The 27,107-nt window shown below is 37.8% G+C and overlaps 2 protein-coding genes across 4 annotated transcripts in view; both read left to right on the top strand.

Moving 5' to 3' along the window:
* Nucleotides 1–111: 111 nt before the first annotated feature.
* On the top strand, nucleotides 112–19,774 carry LOC108042931 (ral guanine nucleotide dissociation stimulator-like 1). 3 transcript variants are annotated; one of them, XM_017121433.2, is made up of 7 exons: nucleotides 112–461; nucleotides 3,778–4,139; nucleotides 15,949–16,050; nucleotides 16,425–16,808; nucleotides 16,873–17,388; nucleotides 17,465–17,617; nucleotides 17,683–19,774. In XM_017121433.2, exons 2-7 carry the CDS (start codon nucleotides 4,113–4,115, stop codon nucleotides 18,832–18,834), a joined length of 2,334 nt encoding a protein of 777 aa, XP_016976922.1. In that variant the 5' UTR covers nucleotides 112–461; nucleotides 3,778–4,112; the 3' UTR covers nucleotides 18,835–19,774. The 3 variants fall into 3 exon arrangements, with proteins under 3 accessions (XP_016976922.1, XP_016976923.1, XP_016976921.1); XM_017121434.2 differs by lacking the exon at nucleotides 112–461 and adding an exon at nucleotides 3,545–3,642; XM_017121432.2 differs by lacking the exons at nucleotides 112–461; nucleotides 3,778–4,139 and adding exons at nucleotides 6,111–6,835; nucleotides 11,501–12,019.
* A 4,025-nt stretch (nucleotides 19,775–23,799) lies between these two features.
* LOC108052454 overlaps nucleotides 23,800–27,107 on the top strand; it is a 34,822-nt gene continuing 31,514 nt past the window's right edge. The window contains exon 1 of the mRNA XM_044461682.1: nucleotides 23,800–25,254. The gene's annotated coding sequence lies outside the window, so the exon portion shown is untranslated. The remainder of the gene's footprint in view (nucleotides 25,255–27,107) is intronic.

Raw genomic sequence — 27,107 nt, 5'->3', positions numbered from 1 at the left:
CCTGCAGCCGCTCTCTCTTGCCTTTGTTGGCTGCGAGAGAGGCTCTTGGCCAGGCCAAAAGACGGGACCAGCTTCATTTTGAGTTCGGCGTGTGTTTCGCCAGTTTCGCTCAGCTCACCTCAGTCGCAAACTACGTGTAACCAAAGATAGACGAGTCCGAGTTCCGATCCCAGTAATGCCAATCCGCTCAAAAGTTTTTCAGCAGCCGTAGCAACACCCGCGAGCAACAACAATATATAGACATCATATCGCTGGCGGATTGCGGATGCGGATAGGGGGTCGCGGATGCGGAGCGTGGCTCGTAATGTCTGCCAAAGCGTAACGAAAATTTCCAGTGCTCAAGACAACAGCATCGTATCATTAATGGCATTTTCTGTTTCGAGTTTGTGTGTGAAAAAAAGTGCACAAAAGTGGCAACAACATCCGAAAAAAGATAATCAAGCAGCATGAAAATCTAAAAGGTATACAACAACGAAATCCCTGTTTTTTTGCTTATCCAAATACCCAATCAAATGATTACAATTAATGGCGCAAATTACTTGAAAATAAAAATGTAAAAATTTAACAAAATATACCCGTGTATAGTGAAAAAATTGGCATTTACACACCTGCAACATTTGTTTGCTTTGGTGTTTGTGTCTACCTAGACGCTCCCAACGGTGTGTACATAAAGATATAGCCGCGAGTGTGTGTGTTTGCCGTTGCATAGCTGTAAACCAGTTGCCAATTGCAACGTGTTTTTTGAGTTGTTGGCTCAAGAGATAGCCATAAAAAAATAATAAAATAACTAGAAAATTGTGAAGTTGTAAGGAAAAATCAAAGGGAGCTAACAATTGATTTAGCGGAAACCAATGGAACGTTGATAGGAATTAAAAAAAACAAATAAAAGTTCGTTGTATATTATTATAATTTATTGAATACAATACATCTGAAATCATATAAATTGCAAATACTTAAAAAAAATGTACTTTTAAATACCTCTAAAGAAATGGATTTGGCTTTCACAAAAATATAACTCACAAATCATGTTTACATGGCGGAATTTTCCACAACATTAACGACACAACAAAGTTTAGCAACTTGACGAATTCATCTGAAGATAAATTGATATCAAAAGCTACCATTTTATAGAACTGCTTGCGTGTTACCGCCGAAAAACACGTTCGAAACGAGTGTTAAAGTGACAAAGAAGAAATCACAGAAATGGAATCGAACAACATAGGAAAAAACAACGAAGACTAAGAATTAAAAAGCCTTTTCTCGGCTACGGTTTTGCCTTTTTTTGGCTAATAAAGCAATTTGATATCGTAAAGCAAAAAACACTGAGAACTACAACAGAGTGAGATCATGATTGCAATCGTAAAAGAGAAGGAGAGGTTGAGGGAGAGGGAGAGAAAACAGCAACAGAGAGAAAGAGAGTGGGAGAGAGTTAAATTCGTTTAAGCCAGGCCAAAAATAAATGGCAACGAAATAAGCGACCGATTCAGTATTTCCATTTGTCAATATTGCCCAGCAACAACAAAGGGTAGCCCATATATTACTGGCTCTAGAACATATATAAATAATTTTATATCGTTTATGGATCCAAGCTCAGCTGTGTGGAGGTGTAAGAAACAAAAAAGCGAATCGAAAAAGTAAAAAACAGCAACCAATTTCGCAAAAAGCTCACCAAGCTGACAGAACTGCAAAATTGAAAGAGAGAGCCAGAGCGAAACGCTGACGTCGAGCAGCTTGTTTTAACTTTTGTTTTAAACTTAAAAATGCTAATGAATTGATGGTGGCTTATAGTTCTAAGAACTTACAAAGGGGAGATAGACGAGTATAGGGATGGCAACGGAGAGGGATCCGCAACTTATAATTAAGAGCTCAGCTTGCCATTAATACTGCACAAGAAAAAATAAGATAAATTCTTACCTAACATTTGAAATATACATTATAAATCATTATTAGTTTTGTGAATTCTTTATCATTTTGTATCTTAAAGATAGACATTTTTTTATTTCTTAAGAAAACAGTTTATAATAAGAAGCAGTACGATTGTTTTTTTGTCTGTACCTCATCTTCTTTCTCGCGTTATGGGGCTTTGAGAAGGGTCACTCAGAGCTCAAGGTAATCAAGGTTGATGATTGTTCAAGTTTTGTTTGTGTTTGACCAAGCAGACTTGCCCCTAATGACACCAAAATGTGAATCTTTAGCTCTATTTTAACGAAGTTATTAAAGTTTTTAAATTGAGCATATTAATGTGCGTCCCAAATGTACGTACTTAATGTTTAAAAATGTTTTTAAAAGTTATCTTTTAACAAGAGTATAACAAAGAATTTTTACAACTTTGGAATGTAGTTTTTTTGATCAAGAGATAAATTATACAAAGTACTAGTTTCTGGAATTTTATCAAAATCTGGCTTAAACTCTGCTTACGATATTCGGTAGAATCAAATTTTGTTGTCTCTCTTTTAAACTCCATAGAACCAAAAAACATATGATCAGTTTTGCGCTCTCACAATCCGATTCTCTCAGATTTTTTATCTTTCTCCGATTCTCCCTTTACCTTTGGCAAGCCTCTAAATGTTGACGATATTCGTCTACCTGTTCTTCGTTTGTTTTGTTTCCATTTCTTTGCCCAGGTATTGTCCGACCAAACATTTTCCACATTTTTTCATGTGTGTCTGAGCTACATAACTATTCAGAACACACATAGCAGCATGCCAGCGATCGAATGCGAACAGGTAGAAGCGTAGACTAGCAAAAACAACGGCTGTGCTGAAAAACTTTCATTAATGTTTTTGTTTTGCGTTAGCTAAATATTTCGAGACGAGCCGCTATCTGCTTGCTCTTTTCCCTCCCACCAGAAAAGGGGTAACTGCGATTACGAGTCGTAAAAAAGAAATCCATCATTAGGTGCTGTCAACTTCGCTGCCGCTGTCACTGGCGAAAATTGCCACAGTGGGTGTGGGAGAACTTCTCTTTGCTTTACCCTAGATTTCCCACGAAGTATATAAACCTATTTAATAAATTATTTTGCTGATATGATCCTTCAAAACGAGATACTGGATGTTGGCTCAACAAAGTAAATAGCTTACGAAAAATATACAATATATACTATTTTTTTCATCATTGCATTCTCTTTAAAGTTCAAGAAAAACCACAACCAACTTTAGTTTTTGTATTGAATACCAGGTAATAATTTACGCCTAGTACTTATAAAGGCAATTAGTTTTGTGTATAACTCCAGATTGAGCTAAAGAAACAGTCGCAATGTCTGACAGTTTCCTTGAAAGTTACTCATATGACACATAATGTTAGTTAGAAAACATATTTTGATCAACAGTGCGTATGAGTGATTATCTTGGCATTTTTTCCATATAATGTCTGGTATGCCCTTAATGCAGAAAATCGCATAGTATCGTGCACATATATTTAGCATATAGGAGTGGTTCTTAACATTGTGTTTAAATATAATTTTCCCATCCATCCCACTGTATAGCGAATATCGTAAATCAGTTGCGCGCGACGTTCAAACCGCCTTCATTTTATTCCGGCGGCTTTGCTGCTCCAGTGCTGGGTTAGTTGTTGCTGGGCGGTCGATGGCGCTTGGTCTCCGCGGTCTTGGCTTCTAAGCCTCTGGAATGCCAACAATGTGTGGTGCGTTCGGTTTTGGTTCATTTTTTTTCAAACTTTTATTGACCGTTTCATTTACGGGCTGCTGCTGTTGCTACTGCCGCACTTTCCATTGAGCTGAAATGGTTTTCACCCAAATGTTTTGTCGCTTTCTTGCAGTTTGGTAACAAAATGGAAAAGAAAACTTGAAATTTGTGTCGATACGATTGCAAGTTTGGTCGCGTATCTTGCAGATACATCCGCTTGTCCGAGCGAATTGCACAACCCAAAAGAAATAAATAAGTAAACGCGTTACACGTGTCGAGTGTGTGTGTTCGAGTCTTTGTTCGTCGTTAGTTGTGCCAAGCCAAAATGCGCGTATCCGACAGATACCAGTCATCATCATTATTACCATCATCACCAGCACCATTGGCAATTGCATCGCACCAGATTTTGAGCAGCACGCACCTTGAAGTAATTGCAGCATCTGGCCATCGTCAACGCTGCGGATTATAATGAGTCAAAATGTGGCCGATAGTTTGGTGAGTAGCTAACCCATTATCTTGTACATGTACTTTAGTATATAGTTAGCGTAGAAAGTAACAGGGAAATGCATAGAAAGTCATTTTGAAAGTATCTCGCTTAAGCACCGAACTTTGTGTGGAAGCTTTTGCCCAAGTCTGCTAATTACTTGGTCAAATATTTGGTAGACCGTATCAATGTGAACAGCAACTGTGGCCTTATTGGCTATAAAATTTTGATCGAACAGATTTCAAAATTAACAACTTTACCAATAAATACTCTTTAATATTTGTATAATAACATAAATTAAAAAATTTAGCTATATAATTTAATAATTGTTTTTTGTCATATATTTTCGAATCTGAAAACTCTCGTCCTCATATGACTTATGACAATTTAATAAATGACTTGTGAAGATAATGTTTAAGTGATACTTGTATAAAATTGTTTTGGTTTCTCAAACACAACAACGCATCATTTCAATTCGATTTTAGAAAACAAAGTATTTTTATGAAATATGTGAAAATAATGTGTGATCATCATTTTAATCATATTAGCTTAAACAACATCGTAGTTTAGCAGCTTAAAAAAATATGTTTGGTAATTTGAGATCCAATTATGATACCAACTTTATTGACCCAATTAGAAGCCCATTTTATCTTGATCTATTTTGTTTGCTTTATGCAACAATCTGTATCAGCATCCCCAAGTGCATAACACATATTTCCGCAGTCCCTTGTCTTGAAACTTGTTGCATTCGCTAATTGATCAATTGACGTGCTTTCGGTGTTCAATGTTTATCCAATGTCTACAAGCGACAAACAAAACAACAGACATCGTTTGAATGGCGCTTACGTAAATGCACGTTTTATTAATATTTCTGCTTATTGATTTCCCCGCCAGCTTTCTTTAAGTCGTTACCAAATACCATACATTCAGGTATTCCTATTTCCATAATTATGTCATTCCAGTTCACATGTTCGGCCGGGTGGTCAACTGATAGCCCAAAAACTCAAACAAAACAAGTAGGGAAATTATTTAAATTTCTTCTTTTTCATTAATCAAAAAAAAAAAGTCAAGTCTTAAAGTTTTAAGAGGCTCATAAATTAAATTGATATATGCGTGAAGATAATGAAAACAAATGCTATTGTGGGGGTCAGTGTGAAGTTGGCTATACAAAATACCAAAAAAATACTAGTTCTTACCGAGTGAGAATGAGTGAGAGAGTTCTGATGAGAAACAAACAACCCAGTCAATTGCTCATCAGAAAAAACATAAACAGAGCGAGAATGGCTGGAACAAGTAAGAATTACAAAGTATGAGAGCCCCGACTAAAAAACACCCAAATGGTAAAACACCCAAGACTAAATGGTAAAAGTATTATATCAATTTCATATCAAAAATGTTTTTTAATTGATTTTCGGGTAGGGTTTATCTTAAAGGAACACACTCATTATATATTTTATGTAGGCGACTATAAAATAATAATTTTGGATAGTGTTCATTTAAGTATTAAATTTAACTTTTGTAAATTACATACATTGTAATGATAATTTAAAGCTCGAAGGTCCTCAAGTAAAAGTCCAACCTGTATAATTGGCTTTTATATAGTGTTAAAAAACACATACAATTTAAGACTACGATATTAACTAAAACGATAACTAAACAAATTGTTTTCCGTTGAATATTCTGCGTACCACTAAAATCCACACAAATGAGTACACCCTTTCAGAGGGTGTAAAACATATAGTGGGTGCTAGAAGTTCCCACGGTCCAAAACTAGAATACCTGAAAGAGAGCCCGATGAGAGCGCACAGTTGATGCCCTCTCTCATCACGGGGATGAGACGGTTACATCCGTAGTGTAAGAACATCCCCGGCAGCAGGGTTCTTATTGGAACAGAGTGGATCCCCAAGAGAGAATGGGAGCGTAAGAGAGAGCCCAAGTGCAAAACGAAGGGGCTTTCGAACAGACGTTTGTTCTAAGCAGACAGAGTTCGTTTTCGACTGTTGTTGGCGGCGGTTGTGTCGCGTGTCTCTCTACCCGAGAGATTTGTGTGTGTGTCTCGCGCGCGTTTTTCGCTCTACCCCCTTTTCCAATTGGAGAAACCCCCGAATGTGAATTTTGTATAATGTTTTTGTAATTACATGGATGTCTCATGTTGAGATTTTCAGCCAAACGAATGAAAATGCAGGCGGTATCCCGAAAATCGGTGTTTATATGTGTGCAATTGCAACAATAGCAAACGAAAAAGAGAAAAAAGTGAAAATAAATAGTAGGGAAGGAAAACAAGGAGATTGCAAAGCAGACGTATAGACGTAGTGCAACGAACCCTTCTTCGCGGACCAAAGATTCACCACTAACCAGTGAACAAATACCACCCCCCACCACTACTGCTCCTGGGTGTGTTTCTGTGCGTCCCGTTGACTCATCGTTCCCAGGAAGCTGAACAACGGTATAGCGGGCAGCCAAACAGAAGCTCAGAAAAAAGAGCAGCAGGAATATCGATTTTACTTGCCTTTACCTACAATACCACCCCACCCACCATCCATTGAACTGCACTTGGGTAAAAATAAAAACACCAGAAGCCATTAAAGGAGCCGTGTAAATTAAAGAAAACAGAAGAGACGGAGGATAACGGATAGGAAAAACGTAGCGGTGCCTCATCAGAAAATCTCAGCCACATTTCTCAAGGAACAAAAGCCAATCTCAAATGGTAAAAAAAAACATCGTAATCCATCAGGGCAGATAAAACGGGGCGCGCTTGAGATCTCTGGTTCTTTTGCTGCCCTTACAGTGGTTACTCATTATAAAGAAACTCCGAGGGGAATTTTTAAAGTATTTTATAATTTTCAAGCCAGTTATTTAATACTGAAAACTTAAGATAAGATACAAAAACATTTTACTACAACCACTGTGAGGGCATGTCACTCGTAGGTGGCTTATCTTTGTCATTACTATTGACCCTCGCCCCTGAATCAACAACATGGATAATTATCGATAATGCGCACCCTTTTCTTTGTCCAAGAATTTTTAACCTTGCTTTGTACTTGATCTGGTTATGTGGTAAGAGTGATTACTGTATTGTCCTGGTGTCAAATCGTGGAGAAATGTCAACAACGATTATGTGTAAAAAGGCAATAGTACGGAAACTTTACGCTTAAGTGAAGTCTGGAAATAAATTATGTATCTGGGAAAGGACTAGGGATCGATAGAATTTTGTATAACTTTTAAATGAATGACATGAGAACTGCCTGGAGAAGCTTTGTTTTATTATTGTATGTTTTTGGATTTTAATAATTAATTTTAACTTGAAAACATTCTGTTATGTGGGTAGGGTTGAGTGATGAATAATGAGGGTATATCATTGTAATATGTAGTTCTCAAAATTGTGATTATGCCAGGAAACAAGTTATTTTTGTAATAGATTAAAAGTTAAGAATACTAATAACTTAAAAATGATTCATTTGAAAACTGGCCACATATTATTAAAGTTGCACTCTCAGTTTTGTTTTTGTGTTTTTATCATCCATTTATGTGGAGACCCGCTCCAAACATTTATCAGGCCCCATTGTATGCAAAACAAAAGCTCCGCCTCTTCCTCTTCCCAGTGGATAATGATGGAGAATGCATAAAAATAATTTACGTGGAGAGCTATGCTCAGTGGCTCAAGCTTTAGTTCAAGTTGATATGTTTTTGTATTGTTTGTACATCATCTCTACTGCCCGACGGATGTGGTTTGATAATAGCTGAAAGAGCGGGACAGATAGGTACACAAAAAGAAATTTTTGCAGCAAGCTAAGATTTAATTGGTTTTTAGGTTGAAAAAGTTTCAAAACAGGATGTGGTAGGCGGAAGTAGGGGACATTAATTGAGTAAAAAAAGCTGGAAAATCATATTAAAATGTTGTACAAATAATTTTAAAATTTACTTAAATTAAAAAAATCCACATGCTTATCAGCTTTTGAAAAAGTTTTTATTTTATTTTTTATTTGCGAACATCTTAGTGGAACATGGTTATTAAAGGGGCATAAACTGTTTTTAATTTCTTCTTGTGCACCAAGGGAGCAACAAATGTTGTCAAGCTGACTGCGTCGGATGCAGTCAGATGTAACTGACAGTCAGTCAGAGTCATTTAGCCAGTCAGTCATTCAGAGATGACAGGGGGGAGAGTGGTGTTTAGTTTCAGTCTCTTTTTCCTTTGGCGTTTTCAATTTTGTTTTGCGCTGTTTTTTTTTTCGCCGCTGCTTCTGTTGCTGCAATTCACAAAACTCGTGCCAGGGGTCGTCGATTTAAAAATAGATATTTGTGCCTACAGTTGCGGTCAAAATAAATGCCTTGCAATATTTTACCAAATTAACGAAATGTTTGCAAAATTTCAAACACCTAATCTTATGCTTATTCACCCACTAAGTATTTCCAATTTGTTCGAAAACTCAACTTAAAATATCATGTTATTATTCATTCAACTTTTACGATAATATAACATTATAGTCTAAATTATAAAGTAAAAATGGCAATATATTTTAATGTAAATAAAATACCAAACTGTTGTTCTAGAAAGAAATTCTTGAAAACGCAATTTGATTATTCGGATTATTGGCTGTATCTCTGTTTGTTGAGTAATGTGCCCCAATCAAATACAAAACCAATGGCCATTCACCTGGTTTTATTGTTCTACCCTCCTGTTTTATGGACTTCTGGCTATTTTTGCAAAGATCTGTAATTGAGAAAACCCCCCGGCGGAAAACAGAAATCTCCACCCACACGCTTTTCTGGAGGAAAGGTCACCTGCTCTATATATAGACAGATGATGTGGGCCGTACCAATCAGCCACCCCATCATACTTGGATGTTATTTCTTTATAATTAAGCGGCTTGTATACACAAACACGAAAAAGTTTGACAATTGCCCGTCTGCCATTATAATACTATAATATTTCATCGTTTAATGAGCTTTTTTTCTGCCGCTGTTTTTTCCTGAGTTGGGTATTTTCTGATGAATCATTCGGTCTGAAAAGGTAAAACTCAGCCGTATGCAAATGGCGTTTCCTCCCAAAGTCGTGTTCTGTTTCTCTCGGTCTCGTTTGGCATTCGTTGTAATAATAATCGTGAATGAAATGAGTGTGTTCTGTTTCTGGGGCTTGGTACGAATCGAGTGCAATATATGTGCATATTGATTAGACGAAGGCATCTCAAACAAAACAATTACAAATATATACTATATGTATGCGCATATATGGGTCTGGGTTGATTCGAGTATGAAGATTTGAAGGATTTCTTATAATCAGTTGTGGTTTCAAAGTTCGACTTGGAGAAGCTTTGTTACTTTATTAGTTCATGATAATAAATATGCAATCTTCAGGGTAAAAGTGGCTAATGTTTATAAAACACGATTTGTTAAGGTATTGAAATTTTATTACTGTGAAATACTTTAGAGGGAAAATTTTATTATTGAAGGCTTTCTATAATAATTATTTATTTAAATATTTTCAATAACTTTTTTTTCTATTCTACTGGGAGCAAATTTGTTGTTTAGTTTTACAGATAAAATTAAAGTCTTTAAATGTAGTTTATCACACATAATGTTTGCTTTAATAAAGAAATATTTAATAATCTTTTCATATTTTTTTACGTCATGGAAAATATTTTAACAGTACCAAACAGATCGTTTAATCAGACATTTGAAAACATGTTCTTAATTGTATGCTTCAGAAATAAAGCCAAATATTTGGAATAAATATTTCCATCTGAAATTGGTTCACTGCGCAGAAAGAATGAATCTATTAAATTTCTATCAACAATCTACGTATAGTTCATGCTCGAATTAGAAGCTTTGTTCAGATTGCATCTAGTTTATGGCTTCGCCCCGGGAAGAAAATCCTCGACCTCCTGAAATGAATGACGCATGCTGGGCGGACGTGCCTTAATTATCGGGTGGCTTTCTTATATGTGTTATTTTATTTGATTGTGCTCGATTTAATTTTCGTGATGCGTATTTGATTGTTTGGTCTTCGATGCATTTCTTGGTAATTTAATTTCAAGGCATCGCATATTATTATACATACACTTGGCCACGCGAGGCACGTTCCAGATCCGAGACCTCTGGACCCGACCTTTTTTCTTCCCTTTCCTCACGCATGACCAACCGTTGACCCCTCTCCGAATAATGTGTTTTTCCTAGCGGAGATTAAGTGGCTCAGAGACCTACCAACCAAATGACATTTCTCTTCGCACGAATTTGGCCAGAAACAAGTTATGTAATTGGCAATGGAGCCAGACCGGGCTGTAATTGAGCAAAAATGCAAAATGGTCGGAGTTGGCCTGAATTTATGGCTAAACTCTACATGAAATGGGCTGGGCCAGTTCATCTCCGGCGAGGTAAATGCCATAAAACTGATGGAGAAAAGGAAAGCGCAACGCAGTTCCCATACAAAAACAAGAAAATATTTATCTAGGCAAAATATTGCAGAGTTTCCATAAGATAACACGAAGCGGAAATACTCTTTAAAGAAAGAAACTTTAGCTGCAGCTTGTATAAAGAAATATTTTATTAATTTTTGAAAGTAAATTTTACATTTAATTATTAGATGGCATAAATTAAATTAAATACAATTTTTTTTTTAATTTTTGATTTCTTTACTTAGATTTGTTATATGTGTGTCCAAGTCGGAAGCAACTTTTCCTTATACTTTTTCCTTGCCAGAGTATTTTCGGATGATTATTTCCTTGGCAAAACCTGTGCGCAGCTGTCAATAGGCGTGAAATAGTAAGCCCCAAAAACAACAAAAACAAACTAGCTGCCCGTAATAACTTCCTGGTAAAAGTTGTACACATCTCGGAATAGGGGGCCTGGATTGATCATACTTGGGATGTTGTTTACGATTAAAGGCCGGGATGAACAACGCGCCTAACCCAATGTGAAAATGTTAAACAAAGATTGCCCGTAAATTTGCCCTAGGCAAATGGGGGCTTAGCCAAATTTGGAGGGGTTGAGTGAGTAGTGAGCGCCACTTGAAGTACAAAAGTCGCTTGTCAAAAATACACTTTTCGTTTGTTTGTTTGCTAGGTATAGTTTTTTGTCTATTTTTGGGTATATTTTGTGTTTTTTTTGTGATGTGAGTACATCATAAACTTCAAATACAGCTGAACAATGCGAGTGGATTGTGTTTTGTTTGTGTGTGTGTGTGTCTTTGGAGTCAAATCGTAGCCAAGGTCAGGGGCTCTGTGAACGAACTGAGAAGACAGCTCAAGTGGGTTGAGGGTCGCAGTCAATCAATGAACCACAGCCCGATACCAAGATCAAGTACAAAGCAAACCTCTTGAGGGTTTAACAACCCCCGAAAAAAACTAAATGAGTTTAAACCAAAACAAACTTGCAGAATTTCACAAGTCGTGCCAACTGCAAATGCCCGCATAGCCAAAAGCATCAGCAGAAGCCCGCTCTCATCAAGAGTCACACCTGCGCCTATCAGCTGCAGGATCTGGCAGGATATAATCGCGCCCTGATGCCACCGCTGGATAATACAGACTTGAGCAGTGCCTGGCGGCAGGTGAATAATAACACCACCAGCCAGTCCTGCGCCTACCATCAGCAGCAGGATGCGAAGGACTCCAAGAGGCCATACCACCATCACACTTGTCCAAGACAGAGGAAAAAACCAGCCACTCACATGTGCCAGGAACCCCAGCAGCGCCGATCCCGATCCGCATCTGCCAAGCCGAGAAGGAACAGTTCCTATCACTCCTATGACGATCTGGATGTTTCCTCTGCTGTGCTCAATGCGGAACGCAAAGTGGTGGCCAGCTTGAAGTACCTCTGTGCCTGCACAGGTGCCACGCTAAGGAATCTCTCCAAGAAGACCAAAGATTTGCACGCCAAAAACTATACCTACACAAAGGTAAATAGGGGCACTATTAAAAGATATATAATTTTATTCTTTAAAAAGGTTTACCAAAAGCTTAAAAAATCAACAAAACTTATGAAATATTGATATTTCTTATAGAACATTTGCATGCATAACATTATTTATGTGATAATACAAAATGTATTAATGTTTCTAATATTGATTTCTAAAATGATTTAAGTTCGTAAAATTATTTTCTTTGAACATAAACTCGTCAGCGTTTTGTTTAATGGCTTGGTTAATTTAAAATATTAAAAATATATTGCATTCTAGCTTAAATAGAAATTCTAATATTTAAATATTTTAATCTTGCCAATGCGACCGGGTTTTTTAATACAGAAACAAACAATTAAAATTACACAGCTGGAAAATGGGTTTTTTCTTTTTATTCATTTAATTTGTTTACTTTGGGAAAAACGTTAGGAATTATTGCTAATATTAAATTAATAGACATTAATACTGAATTTTCTTACCTATACCATTTTGCACCAATTTTTTTCTTCTCTTTGACTTTATTTGGTGTGAGACACTCGTCGTGTTGCAGGTGGCTGAGTCACATCCGGCTTAATTATGTTTACCCAATCGTTTGTCTAATTGACACTAATTAATTGCTCGAATTGCATGCAAGAATTTAAGGCGATGAGGCAATAGACTTTTAATTGAAGCAAAATAGCTGTGGCAATTTATCTGTTCATAACTGACTTTGCTTTTAGAAAAATGCCTGAAATTATATAATTTTCTTATAATGCAAAGCAGCTCCAAAGTTTTTTTTGTTGAATACAAAGTCAAATCATTGTGTGATAGCCAAACATATCACTTAATTGTCTGTGAACTTGAACTTAGTGATAATAATAGAACAGTGAGGTTCGCATACGGAAGTAAATAAACGAAATTGTCTCGCAGCAAAATTTAATCTAATTTTCAGAAGAAATTTCATGATTGAAATAATTATTAAGCGAGAGTTTTATTCCAATGCCCATACAGAGTTGTTGCTGGACAATACTGCACAAATGACTCAATGATGAGTTTTCCAATCCAAATTTCCGCTTGCAGCTAGTAAATCAATGTCCATTTATACTTGATTTACTACCGAAATTATGCCTGTAAATCATTTTTAAGTAGGAGTACTAGTATTTCCTTCAGTTTTGACGCAAATGGGGAATTGAATTGAGCTGCCACAATGCGTCATTAATTAAACAGCAAAACCAAATGAACACAGCAGTTCGTATAAGGCATCCAAAACAAAAAATGCCAAATAAATAACAAATAAATTAAATAAATACTTATACGATATATGTACATACGTGTATATGTTTTCCACAATGCGAATCAAGAACAGCGGCAAAAGTTTTTGGCAGATGCCGCTAAGGAAAAGTCGCTGCCGGTGCCGATGATCGTGAATCGGAATTGATTAAATGTTGCCTTCACATTGTATATATGCATATACACATATATGTATGCTTAATGGATTGGGGAAGGGGAAATGTGTGTAAATCAGCCAGCCGAAAAATAAAACAGAGAGCAGCAATTAAGCTCAAGCATGCTACAATTAGATAAAAACAATTGCAATTTTGTTTTCTATGTTTTCGGATTTTAAGCAGGAAAAAAAATCATTCTAATATCGTTTTCCCATCTGTTGTTATTGAATTTTGTTTAGCGGGGGGACTTTTTAATCGCTGGCTAAATATTTTTAAGTGCAAATGGATCACAAGATTGGTCCAACCCCATTCGGAATGCCCTTACATTGCCACATCATGTCTTCTATTTTTGCAAGGCCATTTGGAAATGTTTCAGCTGTTTCCAGATCCATCTCGGCGCAAACAAACAATTTATGCACAATTACACAAAACAACTAATCGGCCTCTTGCTTGGCACTTAACACCCTGAGAAAAAGTATGTGCTCATTTTGTAGTTCCATGTTTTTACGAAATATTAAAGTACTTTGAACAAATTTTACGAAATACTGGCGAAGTGAACTAAACATTTGTACAAATTGGTTCGCCTTTGTTTGGTGTAATCAAAGCGCATGCGGGCAATTAATTGGATCAACATGAGATTCGTGTCTGTCTGTCTAGGATGGATGACCCCGTGCTCGTGTGTGGATTTTTCTGGGCGGACCCCCCTTTTCCACCCAACTTCGAATCATGTTTATGTATTCGCATTCCCTTTGGGATTCTTATTTGGGGTCAGCTGGATGTTGTTGCTGTTGTCGCCCTGTCTGCACAGAGAAAATAATTTTTTATAATATTCTTACTTGCATAAAACAGATTTGCTTTAATTTGTTGGAAAAGTTTTTAACGTTAATTAATATTGTTGTCTTGACATCATTAATTTTTTTTAAAAAGAATAATATAAAAAGCTGAAAATGGTTTTCTAACATTTCTCAATGTTATTTTAGGATTATAGCTTTTAATCTGCCAGAAAAAGTTAACATTGTTAGGAAACACAAATTCTCTTTCTCATCGTGGTGTTAATTTTTTGGGCGATAAATCTTGACTAGAATTTAGCTTTTAGTTGTTTTGAGTAAGAGAAACTTTTATTTAGAAAGTAAATGCTTTTGAAACAGCAAATAAACTTTATTTCAAAACATAACATGAATTTGATACATCAGCCCCTAATATTCCAAAAAATCCTATTGACATATATGCTGCAGATAAGGACTGTTTAATGATTTAAGTCCCTAGTAAGGAATTTCGATAATATTTTTTCTCGGTGGGGGAAAATCTTTTTATAGCGACTTCGGTTAATCCACGGCTTTGTTGTAACTTTTTTTTTTGCTGTTTAGGTGTTTATTATTGGGGGGCGCCAACCACACTCTGAAACTTTGCGTGCCTTTCCCTTTGTGGTTGCTGTTGTTGCTTTTGCTGCTCGTTTATTCATTCACTTCTCGTTTAATGCTTTTTCACGCTTTTTTCATTGCTGCGAGTAAATTTCAATTTAAATACTTATGCACTCATTTATGTGGGCCTGTCTGTATGTAGTATTTTTACATAAACACAAAAGGTATTTTGTAAAGCGCTGCCTTTGTTTGTTGCATGATTTTCTAATTAGAATTTTAATGCTTCGACGTTGATTAAGCGAAAAAATGTTAGGCATTTTCCGGGCGCACAAAGCCTTGGGAAATAAGTTTTATGAATACATAAATAAATGAGTTTAAAACTGAACTTTTTGTACGAAAAGACATCTAGTCTGCATATTTTATTATGCAATTTTAATTTTAAATTTGAAATTGCACAATTGTCTTTTCATTTCCAATTAGGACAAGCAATTTCTAAAACATTTTTATTTTCTTCTCTTTTAAAATTCATTTAGTTTCGCTCTATCCAACAAATTAGCAAAGAATTTATGTATCAATTAAAATACCACGACTAGACAAGAACAAATGTTGTTTGGGCCTTAACATTGCCAAAGATGCCACACGAAACGGAAATGGAAATGGAAATGCCAGACAAACGAATTTCCACAAAAACAAACAATTTTTCAATTCAAAACAATTTGCAAAAATCTTTAGACATAATGTTTATATTGGGAATATTTAAAAATTGTTGAACTCGTATTAAGGGGAAATAAATTAAAAATACGTCGGATATTTCAGCTAAATTTAGTCGCATGATACATTTGATTGCCTATAAATTAGCCGTGATCTTTGACTTTGGCATAGATTTGGAAAATTGTATAAATACCTATTTATTTAATTTTATCGAATGCTTTTGGTATATTTATAGATATTCATTTTTAACTATATTTTTTGATTTATATATGATACTTAATAATGAGTCGTTGTGTGCATCAAGCATTGACACTGCCAAAATATGGTTTCCACACAAAGTTCAGGAAAAAACATACATTTTAAAGTTGCAAGAACCTTAAAATGCCATCTTGACCTTTTAGACTAATCCACTTTCTTTTTCATTATTGTACAGCCCACGTGGCGCCTTTGGGGCGAAGAGCACGAAAAGAATGCAATTTTCACCGTCTACCTGAAGAAAGTACGATATCACCGACCCACGCCCACGGCCAGCAATGTAAGTAATTGATTTTGAGTATAAAATCGTTTATCTTAAAGATAGTATCAGCTTAAATAAAGCTTTTCAATTTACCCAACCTTAAGATTCTGCTTAAGCTTGGTAGTTTGTAATGGAGTTCCTTCTCATATTATCCATTTATTTTAAAATAATACTTAAAACTGTAAAATGTATTTATAAATTACTTGGGTTTTAAGAAGTGCTTAAATTGAAATGCTTTTACTTTAATTTTGTAATATATATCGTTAAAATAATGCTGTTCACCATAGGTCACTTGTTGTTTTTTATCTAGAGTGAACATTTTGAATTAGAAGAAAGTCTTGCTAATGTCATATATTAATGACTAATTTGTATGTTAATTTTCTTTTGCGCAGGACTCTGATGATGAGATTTCCCATCTGGAGTGGGAGACAGTGCGAGTGCGCTTCGTGAAGGCGGCTACATTGGCCCGATTGGTGGAGGCCCTGGCCACCGACGATGGGGAGCTGGAGTCCACCTTCATCAACGTGTTCCTGTCCACGTATCGCACCTTCTCCACGCCCAAGCAGGTGCTCAGTCTGCTGACCCAGCGCTACGATGCGCTGCACGAGAAGCATCTGGAGGAGCTGGAGCAAGTGCAGCAGAATGGCCAGGGGATGGATCCTGCCTATGATCCCCACAACTCCATCCACGAGCAGCACAAGAAAACCCTAGTCTCGGCGCTGCACGTCTGGTTGGATGGATTTCCGGAGGATTGGCACGAGGAAAACCTGCAACAGGTAAGGAAATAGTATAGAAAACATAAAAATTTGTTTTTAATGATTCAATACTTTTTTCAAACAGATATTGGCCTTTGCCATGAAGCGACTGAAACGATCCGATCTGCACATCAAGGTGCTGAATCGTCTAGAGCGGCTCATCCGACAGTCTGTGTATGGAAATGGAGGAGGAGGAGGCGGTGGCTCGGAGGGCAATGGCTTGTCATGGCTTTCGGCCGCGGGTTCGCAACAGATGCAGCAGTTCATGATTCCCACGCACTACGGCTCTTCGTATGACCTGACGGATCAGTTCAACGGCATGTACCTCGCGCCAATGGGTCATGGTCCCATCTATCGTGGACCCACCCACTTCCTGCAGGCCTTCCGCTTTCCCCACGTGCCCATCCGACATTTTGCCGAGCAGTTGACCCGTATGGACACGGAGTTGTTCAAGCGACTGATTCCGCATCAGTGCCTTGGGCACACGTGGGCCCGGCGGGATAGTGGAGGATCGGAGACTGTAGTGGCCACCATCAACCAGTTTAATGCGGTGCTCTTTCGGGTCGTGTCCAGCATCCTGATCGATCGGCTAAAGCCTCAGGTGGGTGATATATAGCCAGATTTTATAAGAAATCCAAAACTAACTTAAATATCTTGTTAATTATTTTAACGATCAGGAGCGCGCTCTGAACATTTCACGATGGATTGACATTGCCCAGGAGCTGCGCATGCTCAAGAACTTTAGTTCGCTTAAGGCCATTATTTCGGCTCTGAATTCCAATTCCATATACCGCCTCTCCAAGATCTGGGAAGTGCTGCCTAAAGAAAGGGTAGGTTTTAGTGATATACTTATATGAAAATCATTAATAATTATTTTCATGCTATTCTCTCCCAGATGGAAGTCTTTAAGGAGCTGGCGCGGATTTGCTCGGAGGACAACAATGCGTGGACTTTGCGAGAAGTGCTGAAACGCGAGGGAACGGCTAAGAATCCAGAATCCAATCCGGGCAGTGATCACAGCGATCGGCATATGCAGAAGCTCATCCTGAATCTGGGCACGCAGACTTCCCACGGAACGATACCCTATCTGGGTACTTTCCTCACCGACCTGACCATGATCCATACGGCCAATCCGGATTACCTCACCGAGAACAAGCTCATAAACTTCGACAAGAAGCGCAAGGAGTTCGAGGTGCTGGCACAGATAAAGTTGCTTCAGGGAGCAGCCAACACGTATAATCTCCAGGCGGATGCCCTCTTCGATCATTGGTTCAACTCGATGCCAGTGCTCGATGAACGGGAGGCCTTTGAGCTGAGTTGCCGACTGGAAGCACAACCGCCGGCGCCACGGAAATCAGTGGTCAGCACAAACACCTCTTTAACAAATACGACCGCCTCGTCGACGGCTTCGATTATTGGCCACCGGAAGACTGACTCCATACACTCCAACTCGAGCAGCGGGGCGGGATCGCAGTTCTACTGCGAACTGAACAGCAGCACCAGCTCGAGGCACAACTCCCTGGATCGGGATGCCAACCATCAGCACACCTCCTTGATGTCCGCCTCGAGTAGTGTGTCCAATCTGTCGTTGGACTCCAGTAACTCTGGCGGACGGCAATCCGGCAAGCTCACCCATTCGCAGTCCATGGGAAATGGCCTAAAATCGCATGGGAATGGAACCACCAATGGGGGATCCCCCCACATCAACGCCCAGTTGGTCCAGCCAACGAGTGGAACTCCTCAGTCCGCACCGGATTTCTATATCATCCGGGTGACCTACGAGACGGACAACATTGAGCTGGACGGGATTGTGCTGTACAAGAGCATTATGCTGGGAAATAACGAGCGTACGCCGCAGGTGATCCGTAATGCCATGCTTAAGTTGGGTCTGGAAGATGATCCGGAGAGGTTCACCCTGGCGCAGGTTCTACCCGATAAAGAGCTGGTAATGCCGAAGAATGCGAATGTCTACTATGCGGTGAACACGAACTACAACCTCAACTTTATCCTGAGACCGCGAAAGGAAGAGGGCGTGGCCGGTAGCTAGTCCACAGCCGTGCCCCTGTCCCAATTATGGTGTCTGGGATACGAGGGCGAGGAGTAAGGATTGAGGAATGAGGATTAAGGATTACCTTTTTGGGGGGAATTGTAAATAGCTAGAGCTTGACTCGCCCATGACAAAACTGGATAAACCAATTTCAATTTAGGTTCGATATTCGATTAAGTTATTTATTGAAAAGTAAAAGAATAGTAGATTCGATTAGTTCGATTACCGATTATTTCGATTAATGTCTAGATTCAAACCTGTCAATTAGCAATTAGCAAACTTTTGTAATCTCTGATTTTTCCCAGGCCTAGAGTTCGTTGTGTAAGTCTATTGAAAAACCAACCCAAAACATATAGTATATAGAGACTCTACTGGAATACTTGCTGATATTTACATACACATACACACATATATATATTTATATGTTACGTATATAAAATTATATACAACAATTGATATTCTAAATGTGGTACAATAATTTGGAATCTTGAAACGGATATTAAGTTGGTTTAAGAATCCTCCTTGTCTGTACTTTACTTTGAGGGCTTTCCACACACAAACAACGAAGCATATTTGTATAGAAGATTTTAACCACTGTACGTGTATTATAAATACAAAATTAACAATAAGTACTATTTGTAACTGTTTCCGAGTGGAGTGCACAACAACAAATAACGATTTATCAATAACTTTAGCCTGTTAAGAAATTGTATTTCAGATTTTGTAAGTTATCTACATTGAAAATTAATGAGAGAATGAAACAATTATACATATACGGTATACACTAAGAATCAACTTCGATTTATACATATTAAATATGATAGTTATTTAAATGCGAAATGGAGTAAACAAATGAAAAAAAACAGAGTAATATTGTAAATATATAAATGAAAAGCGATAATTTGTGTTCTTCTGCAAAATAAATTGTACCAAAAGAAAACAATGATCTAAATTTACTATAAAGGTTACTTTCGAAGTAAGTATAATAATAAGAAAATCAATTACTTAGGACACTTAAGTAATATTCAGGTTTATTTAACTGTACAATTTAGAAATATAAATACACTATCGATTTTAAAGGATTTTCTGATGGGATATAAGATATCCAAAAATCAAAACAGCCCATCTGCGTCAGAAAATGTGTCATTCCATTTAAGGTATTAGTAATCCAACAAAACAGATTCCCAACTTTGATTAGCCTGGCTTGGCAATGTCGAAACTTAACCCCCAACAAGTCAACAGAAAAAGTTTAACCCATTTCGATGTGAAAAGCGAAGAAGGACGGAAAGTGGAAAAATCTGATTATCAAGCAGCCGATGCCAAGAGAACTTGGCCAAGGCTTCAAACCAAATCAGCATCCACAAGGCTGAAGGAAAGGGGTTAGAATAAAGGACCAAGTTAGCGGGTCAAAACATCTCATTACATTTGCAGGCTGACACACACACAAACACACACACAACCAAGAAGAAGGCAGTAAAACTGAAATAAATTACTTTTTTGGCTTTTTAACAACTTTCGGTCGGGAACGAAAACAAGTTGCACCTCCGACTGGCGTGACCCGCCTCCAACTTTCGCTGAAAACAAATTTCGTTATCCTTTCTCCTTTTCGGCGCGTATAATTTTTCGGCCCACACAAACTTTAATTAGATCACTTCAATGACAAAAAATAAATCTCATGCCGCAATAATAAAACCCGCAGCGGCAAACAAATGGAGATGTAAGGGCGAGGGGGCGTGGCAAAGTAGCTGGAAGAACTTGAAAAGCTCTCGAAAAACAAACTTTCTCAAACTAGTCGGTGAAAATCCGCATCAGCCATCAAATGGAAATGGAAATAAGTTGACTTGACTTGACGTTGAAGCTGCTTGAAAGGGCTGAAAAATGGGGTAGTGACATCAAAGTGGAGTGCCACATAGGGGGTGTGGCGGGTGGCTGGGGGGGGGCGGGGGAGTTGGCCATAGTGAAAGCTCCGGGGTTAACAATGACGTCATAGTTGTGCAAGTCCCGAGCACACAAAGAAAATCATAACCAAATCAGAGTTATTGGTTTTAATAACCTTTTTAATTAAACACTTAGAACTTTGTATTCATGTTCCATATCAGCTAAATATATTTAAAATACAATTTAAATAAAATCGTTTTCTTCAAATATTATAAATGGAGTCCTTACTAGTGAATTTGACCTAATACCTGATAGCATAATATTTGAAAACATTATTTTCATACTATTGTTCACATTTCACTTGAGCTTGTAACAAATTTTTATGATGACATATTATATCGATGTATAACAATTTTTGAGAAACATTTTACACAATATTTTTGTTCTGTGCAACGGAAGCAAAACAGTTGTGGTTGGGGATAGTGATGGAGGTGAAAGCAATTTCTAGCGTACAAACACGTTTCGTCATAACTGAGAAGGAATAATCGATAACCTCAAGCAGACACAATGACGCAGTTAGAATGACATAATTCAACACATATCCACAGGGAAAATTGATAAGACAGGGTCACAACTGCAGGTCAAAACAAGAAATTCAATTAGAAGCTCCTGAAAGAAAGAGGGGGATTAGGGGTGGCAGAATCAATGACGACAGTCCAGTTTGGCCTTCTCCATTCTTCCATTCCTCCACACCACACACATTCCCCCATCCTCTGCGGGCTACACCCTCTTCCTTAACGATTCCCTCGACCATATACCCACCTTACATAGCACGTGTACATTTCCATCCACACCAGGTGAAACCTTCAAACAAAAAAACTGCCAAACACAAAAAATACAAAAAGCCGAGAATAAAGACCAAGGCCCGGTATTTTAAATACCCTTGCATATCAACATTGCAAAGAATAATATTTTTCAGTTTGACTAAATAAACTATTTACCATTTTTAGAGGCAAAATAATAAAATAAATCATGACAAATCTTAGGTAAATAATTTTTAATTGAATTTCTACCTAAAGTTATTGAAGGAAATCATAATAAAAATCTTGGAAAAAATTTTTTTGTTCCATAGTATCTAAGCAACATTTTTATTTAATCCTATTTAATTTTGAAAAGTATACAACACATACAAAATAATACAATTTATTTGAAGTATATATGTATAAGCATGTTGTTAAGTTTTGAACTTAGATATTTTGTCGACAACAAATTATAAGCCATTGCGAAATCTAAACGTATTATTAGAAAAATTATAAGATATCTTATATCTAACAAGGAGGAATTTTAATATTCCCTGCAAGTGCATAAAAACCCGAAGCCAAAGGAATCAAACTGTTATTTTCAGTTGCCTGCTTTTGAGCGTTTTTCTGTGGCAGGCGAGAATGCAACAACGTGTCGGGCCCGCACTCACACTCGTGCCTCTCCCCTTTCTCTTCCTATCACTCACACACACACGCACAAACACACATGCAGCCTCCCTAGAGAGAGAGTAAAGGACCTCTGCTGCCTGCCAAACTGGTCGTTCTCTGCCTCTTCTTCAGCGTAGAGCTCCTGCCACACATTTTTGACGTTTCTTTGCCAGCTGTGTTGAGTTGCTGCGTGGGAGAGAGTTGTCCCCAAAAAATGAGAGCACTCCTACGGGGAGAGAGCTTTTCCTTTCTGCAAGCTCTGGCTCTGGCGTTACCTGGTTCTTTTGGGTCTCAGCGGATGGGCTTCTATTCGCTTTTCGGACTATTGAGTGAGTTGCCACTCTCTTTGGGGAAATTTAATGGGCAGCGGGGGAGGTGGGTAAAAGGCGGGGGAGTGGCTGGGGAGGCTTTTGATGGGCGCGGGTTTGTTGGATGGTTTTTATGGCTACACCAAGACACTTAATTGGGCAAAAGCTTCAATAAAATGTAGCATTAAGCCATTCAGCTACGAGAACTTAAGCCAAGTAATTGTAATTTGAGACATTTTTTTTTAATACTTCTTAATTTTCATTGATGTTATAATATTGTAAAAACTGAATACGTGAATGGTTAAACACATTTTACGGAAAAATCACTGAACCATATATTTTTTTTAAGCTGAACAATATTTAGAAAATAAAAACAGAAACAAAATTCACATATGTTGATATTGTGTCATTTTTTAGCTGTGTCATTTTTTCACATCAATACATATATACATAGATACGTTTAATTTAAATAAGGGGATTTAAAAAAGAAGTCCTTGATCAAAATCTATTTACTAGAATATTATGTGATTATAAGTTATATCACCAATTTCGTTTCTAAAAGTATTTAATGGTCAATGAATACCAATAATTTTTCTTAGTGCATAATTACGTCTACATTTTAGGTGCATGTGGACCTGGTGCCCATAACAAACGTAACAAACGTAACGAAAACAATTACACGAAAGAAATCCTCAAAAAGCACACGGGACTGAGAACACACCCCCTCTCTCGTATTCCCTTTATCCTGCTTCCCCTGTACCTTCCCCTCGTCCACCTGCTCAGGGACTGCTCAGTGAACATTAAAATAACAAAATCCAAACATCGCAAACTTTGAGTGCAAGACCAACAAGAGAACCCTAGGACCCAGGCCAGAGAGAGATACACGTAGAAAAATATTATAAAATTGTATAAGTTCCTTAATAATAAATAACAATTAGGTATTGAGTTTTTTAGGTAATTATTTGACTTCGGGCATCGTTTTATAAAACCGACAAAAACAATGTAATATTACAAAAGTTGTCTGTAATAATTTGTTCTAAAACCCTCCCACATCTTAGTATCTGACAACTAAATTTGAATTAAAGTAAAAGCTAAATACTTGAAATTTATTTCTAGGTGTAGAAATAGAATAAGAGAGAGAATGTGAGCGAAGCTCGCCAGGACGTCGCCAGTCAGTCTCGGCGGGGATTCCGCTCACGCTGCCTGGCTCTCTTTGTCTGCATGGAAGCCTACAAAATCGGGGAAAAGCTTTTGGGCCGAGGCCTCTGCGAAAGCGAAGCCTCCAAAGTAGTCGGAGAAGTGGAGCCAAACGGTCAAGACGCGGAGCTCCGCTGAAAAATAAAACAAAATACAGAAGGAGAGAGCGAAGGGGAAGAAACTACAAAATCGCAGCCCCAATCGCGTTTCGTGGAAAAGAAAAAAGTTGGCTCAAAATAATTGCAAAAGGCTCAGCCGATTAACCCAAAAAAAAAACGAAAAAAGTGTTTAGAAATGCCAGTTAAACAAATACGCCAATTATGGGCAATCTAAGGCGAAAGAAGGAAAGAGACAGGGCAACTCTGCCTCTTCCGTGTTGTTGTGTGTAATGTGTAAAACGATTTTCCTCCTCCAACAATCTTTTTTTTTTGGCAATATGCATGGGGCATGTAGATACAGCCGAGAACAGGCGAAATAGAGCCACAGAGAAGGGCTCTTCATTAAATTGGTTACAGACAAAAAAAAGCAAAAACAGAAACAATAACAGATGAGGGTAACTTTTTGAGGCGAAACACCAAGGAAATAATAACCTTGAAGGCTTCTGGCCAAGGCTCTCAACTTGCTGTTCGAGGGCTCGCGTACAACATGGCGTATGCTTAATAAAACCAAAATAATATACGCCAGCCAATATGAAAATATGTGCAACAAAGTGTGCGTGCGCGTGTGTGGGTGCCAAATAAAATATTAAGCAAATAAATAAGCGATTCGATTCGATTCGACTCGACTCGACTCCACTCTACGCGATTCCCGATGACGCATTCGAGAAGAGTAGGGCAGAAGGTTAAATTACACAAAACGTCAAATTCGCCACGTACGACTGTCGTTTCGGAGTCGCCAGTCCGAAATTCGGTTTCGGAATCCTCGGTTGGGATACGGAATACGGAGTATCCAGATTATAGGCGTGCAGAGAGCAGAAACTATAGAGCACATAACATTTCCCAACTAATTTCTCCACTATAATATTTCAAGAGTGAAACGTAATTCACAAAAATAATACAAATCTAAATCAAGCCTTAAACAAAGTGTCTCTGTAACAGGAGAATATCAAGCAAATTATTTAAAAGATTTACTCAACCAGAAAATGTGCCTAGCTCTCTGAGCGAGGGAGAAAGCTTAGAGAGGGAAAGAGCAAGAGCACCCACAACCCAAATTCACCACGATAAAATACAACAAAGAAGGAAAAAAATAAGAAAATACTTTCACTCTCGCCACAACGTGGCGGCATCGAGAGGCAGGAAGCGCATAGAGTGACAGACAGACAGACAGACGGACGGCGCTGGAAAACTCAAAGGGAAAACTTTTTGCATGCCACAAGCAGCAGGAGCGTCACAATCAGCATCAGCTGACTGCTGCAGGAAGCCTGGCAGCGGGACAACTGTGTGTTGCGGACAGGACGAGCGTCCGGTCCTGTCACCATCAATTCAATAGAGGCCTCCAGCAAACACTGGCCACTCACACACCGCGCCCAAGCAACGGCTGTTTTAATGTATCCTTAGAATTCCAAACAGGTGAGCATATAACCCAAAAAGTGAACACAGATAAGGAACAAATGAATTGCAGTGAAAGGACTTGATACTCGCATAATAAATCATTGTGTTTATGGTTTTGAATGGGCGATAAGTTTGAATGCCTCGGCCCGCAAAAGTGTGCTACATATAAAGTTGAAAACTTGTCACAAGGATAAAGTAGTTTCTTTATCTCAGCCATTATTTTTGGTCTCTCTTGTCATATTTATTACATAGTGCTTGTCGCAAAAAGGAAACTGTGTTTTTCGGAACAAGTATATTTAATTCAAAAGTGAACAGATATGAATTATATAAAAAGCGGCGATTGATTAATTCTTAAAGATAATATTTTCTTATTTTTATTATATTTAATAGTCAGAAGATAAGCTGGAGTGCTAGGGAAATGTAGTCAAAGTAATAAAAGACTCTTAAAGGTTTTAAACAAGATTCATGTTTAAATTTGCCTTAAAACAAGAAGAAAAGCTAACTTCGGCCGGAGCCGAAGTTGATATACCCTTGCAGAATATTCTGTAAATTATATTCTTTAAAATTATTCATATGATGTATTCTTAATACTCATAAAAAGTCCCAACTTCCTAACTTTAAAAACACCAAAGTTATGGCGTTTCCAATCGTTCAGTAATATGGCAGCTATAGGATATAGTCGGCCGATCCTTATGAAATTTGGTAGGTCAGATTGATTGGCCAAAAATTAAACCCATAGAAAATTCCAACTTCCTAACTTTACAAACACCCAAGTTATGGCATTTCCGATCAATCAGTTATATGGTGGCTATAGGATATAGTCGTCCGATCCTTATGAAATTTGGTAGGTCGGATTAATTGGCCAAAAATAAAACTTATAGAAAATTCCAACTTCCTAACTTTAAAAACACCAACGTTATGGCTTTTCCGATCGTTCAGTTATATGGCAGCTATATGATATAGTCGCCCGATCCGGCTCGTTCCGACTTATATACTACCTGCAATAGAAAGACAACTTTTGGGAAAGTTTCAAGCAGATAGCTTTAAAACTGAGGGACTAGTTTGCGTAGAAACGGACGGACGGACAGACGGACAGACGGACATGGCTATATCAACTCAGGAGGTGATCCTGATCAAGAATATATATACTTTATAGGGTCGGAAATGTCTCCTTCACTGCGTTGCAAACTTTTGACTGAAATTATAATACCCTCTGCAAGGGTATAAAAATATCCAAACGTCGATCGATTATTAATTTGAAAATATATCGTTTAATACGTATATATCTCCTTATTTATAGATTATTACCTTGTAAATTGGCTACAATCTTAAAATCCTCATTTGTATGCCTCCAGCTAAATAGTGTTTGTCTGAATAATATTGTTATTTGTACCATCTCTGAACTAAAAATCCTGCAGACTGTATTTAAGTTAAAAGATAACATAAAACAAGAGAGAACGCTTTAGTCGAGTGCCTCGACTATTAGATACCCGTTACTCCGTTTCCTTTAATAGAAATCCTTATCGAGAATTAACGTTAACTCTGTTGAGCACCTTGGCCAGCTGTTCCAAAATCATCCGTTAGATGGCGCTGCCACGGGCCATGAAAGGCGGAAATGTAGGCGCTAGCCAGTCTTAAGCGTTTAATGGGTTTTTGGGCGTTAGAGTGGGCGTGGCAAACTTTTATTAGGCCAATCGATAGGTATTGACGAAACAAATACATATCAATTAAAATTTTCATAATAGCATCAAAACTGTGGCCACAGCTTGTGGCTTGTGGGCGTCAGAGGGGCGTGGCACCATTTTGAAACAAACTTGCGCTGCGTAGGAACTCCTAAAATCTACATGCAAAATTCCAATCTTCTAGCTTTT

The sequence above is a fragment of the Drosophila rhopaloa genome, unplaced genomic scaffold, assembly GCF_018152115.1.
Source record: "Drosophila rhopaloa isolate 14029-0021.01 unplaced genomic scaffold, ASM1815211v1 contig_47, whole genome shotgun sequence".
Classification (NCBI taxonomy): Eukaryota; Metazoa; Arthropoda; class Insecta; order Diptera; family Drosophilidae; genus Drosophila; species Drosophila rhopaloa.
The sequence above is the reverse complement of the archived record's forward strand: the minus strand, read 5'-3'. Positions and strand labels throughout refer to the sequence as shown.

Coding starts and splice junctions, on each gene's coding strand:
- LOC108042931 (XM_017121432.2), top strand. Junction 16,809..16,872: donor ACGAGGAAAACCTGCAACAG/GTAAGGAAATAG, acceptor TTTTTCAAACAG/ATATTGGCCTTTGCCATGAA. Junction 17,389..17,464: donor TCGATCGGCTAAAGCCTCAG/GTGGGTGATATA, acceptor TTTAACGATCAG/GAGCGCGCTCTGAACATTTC.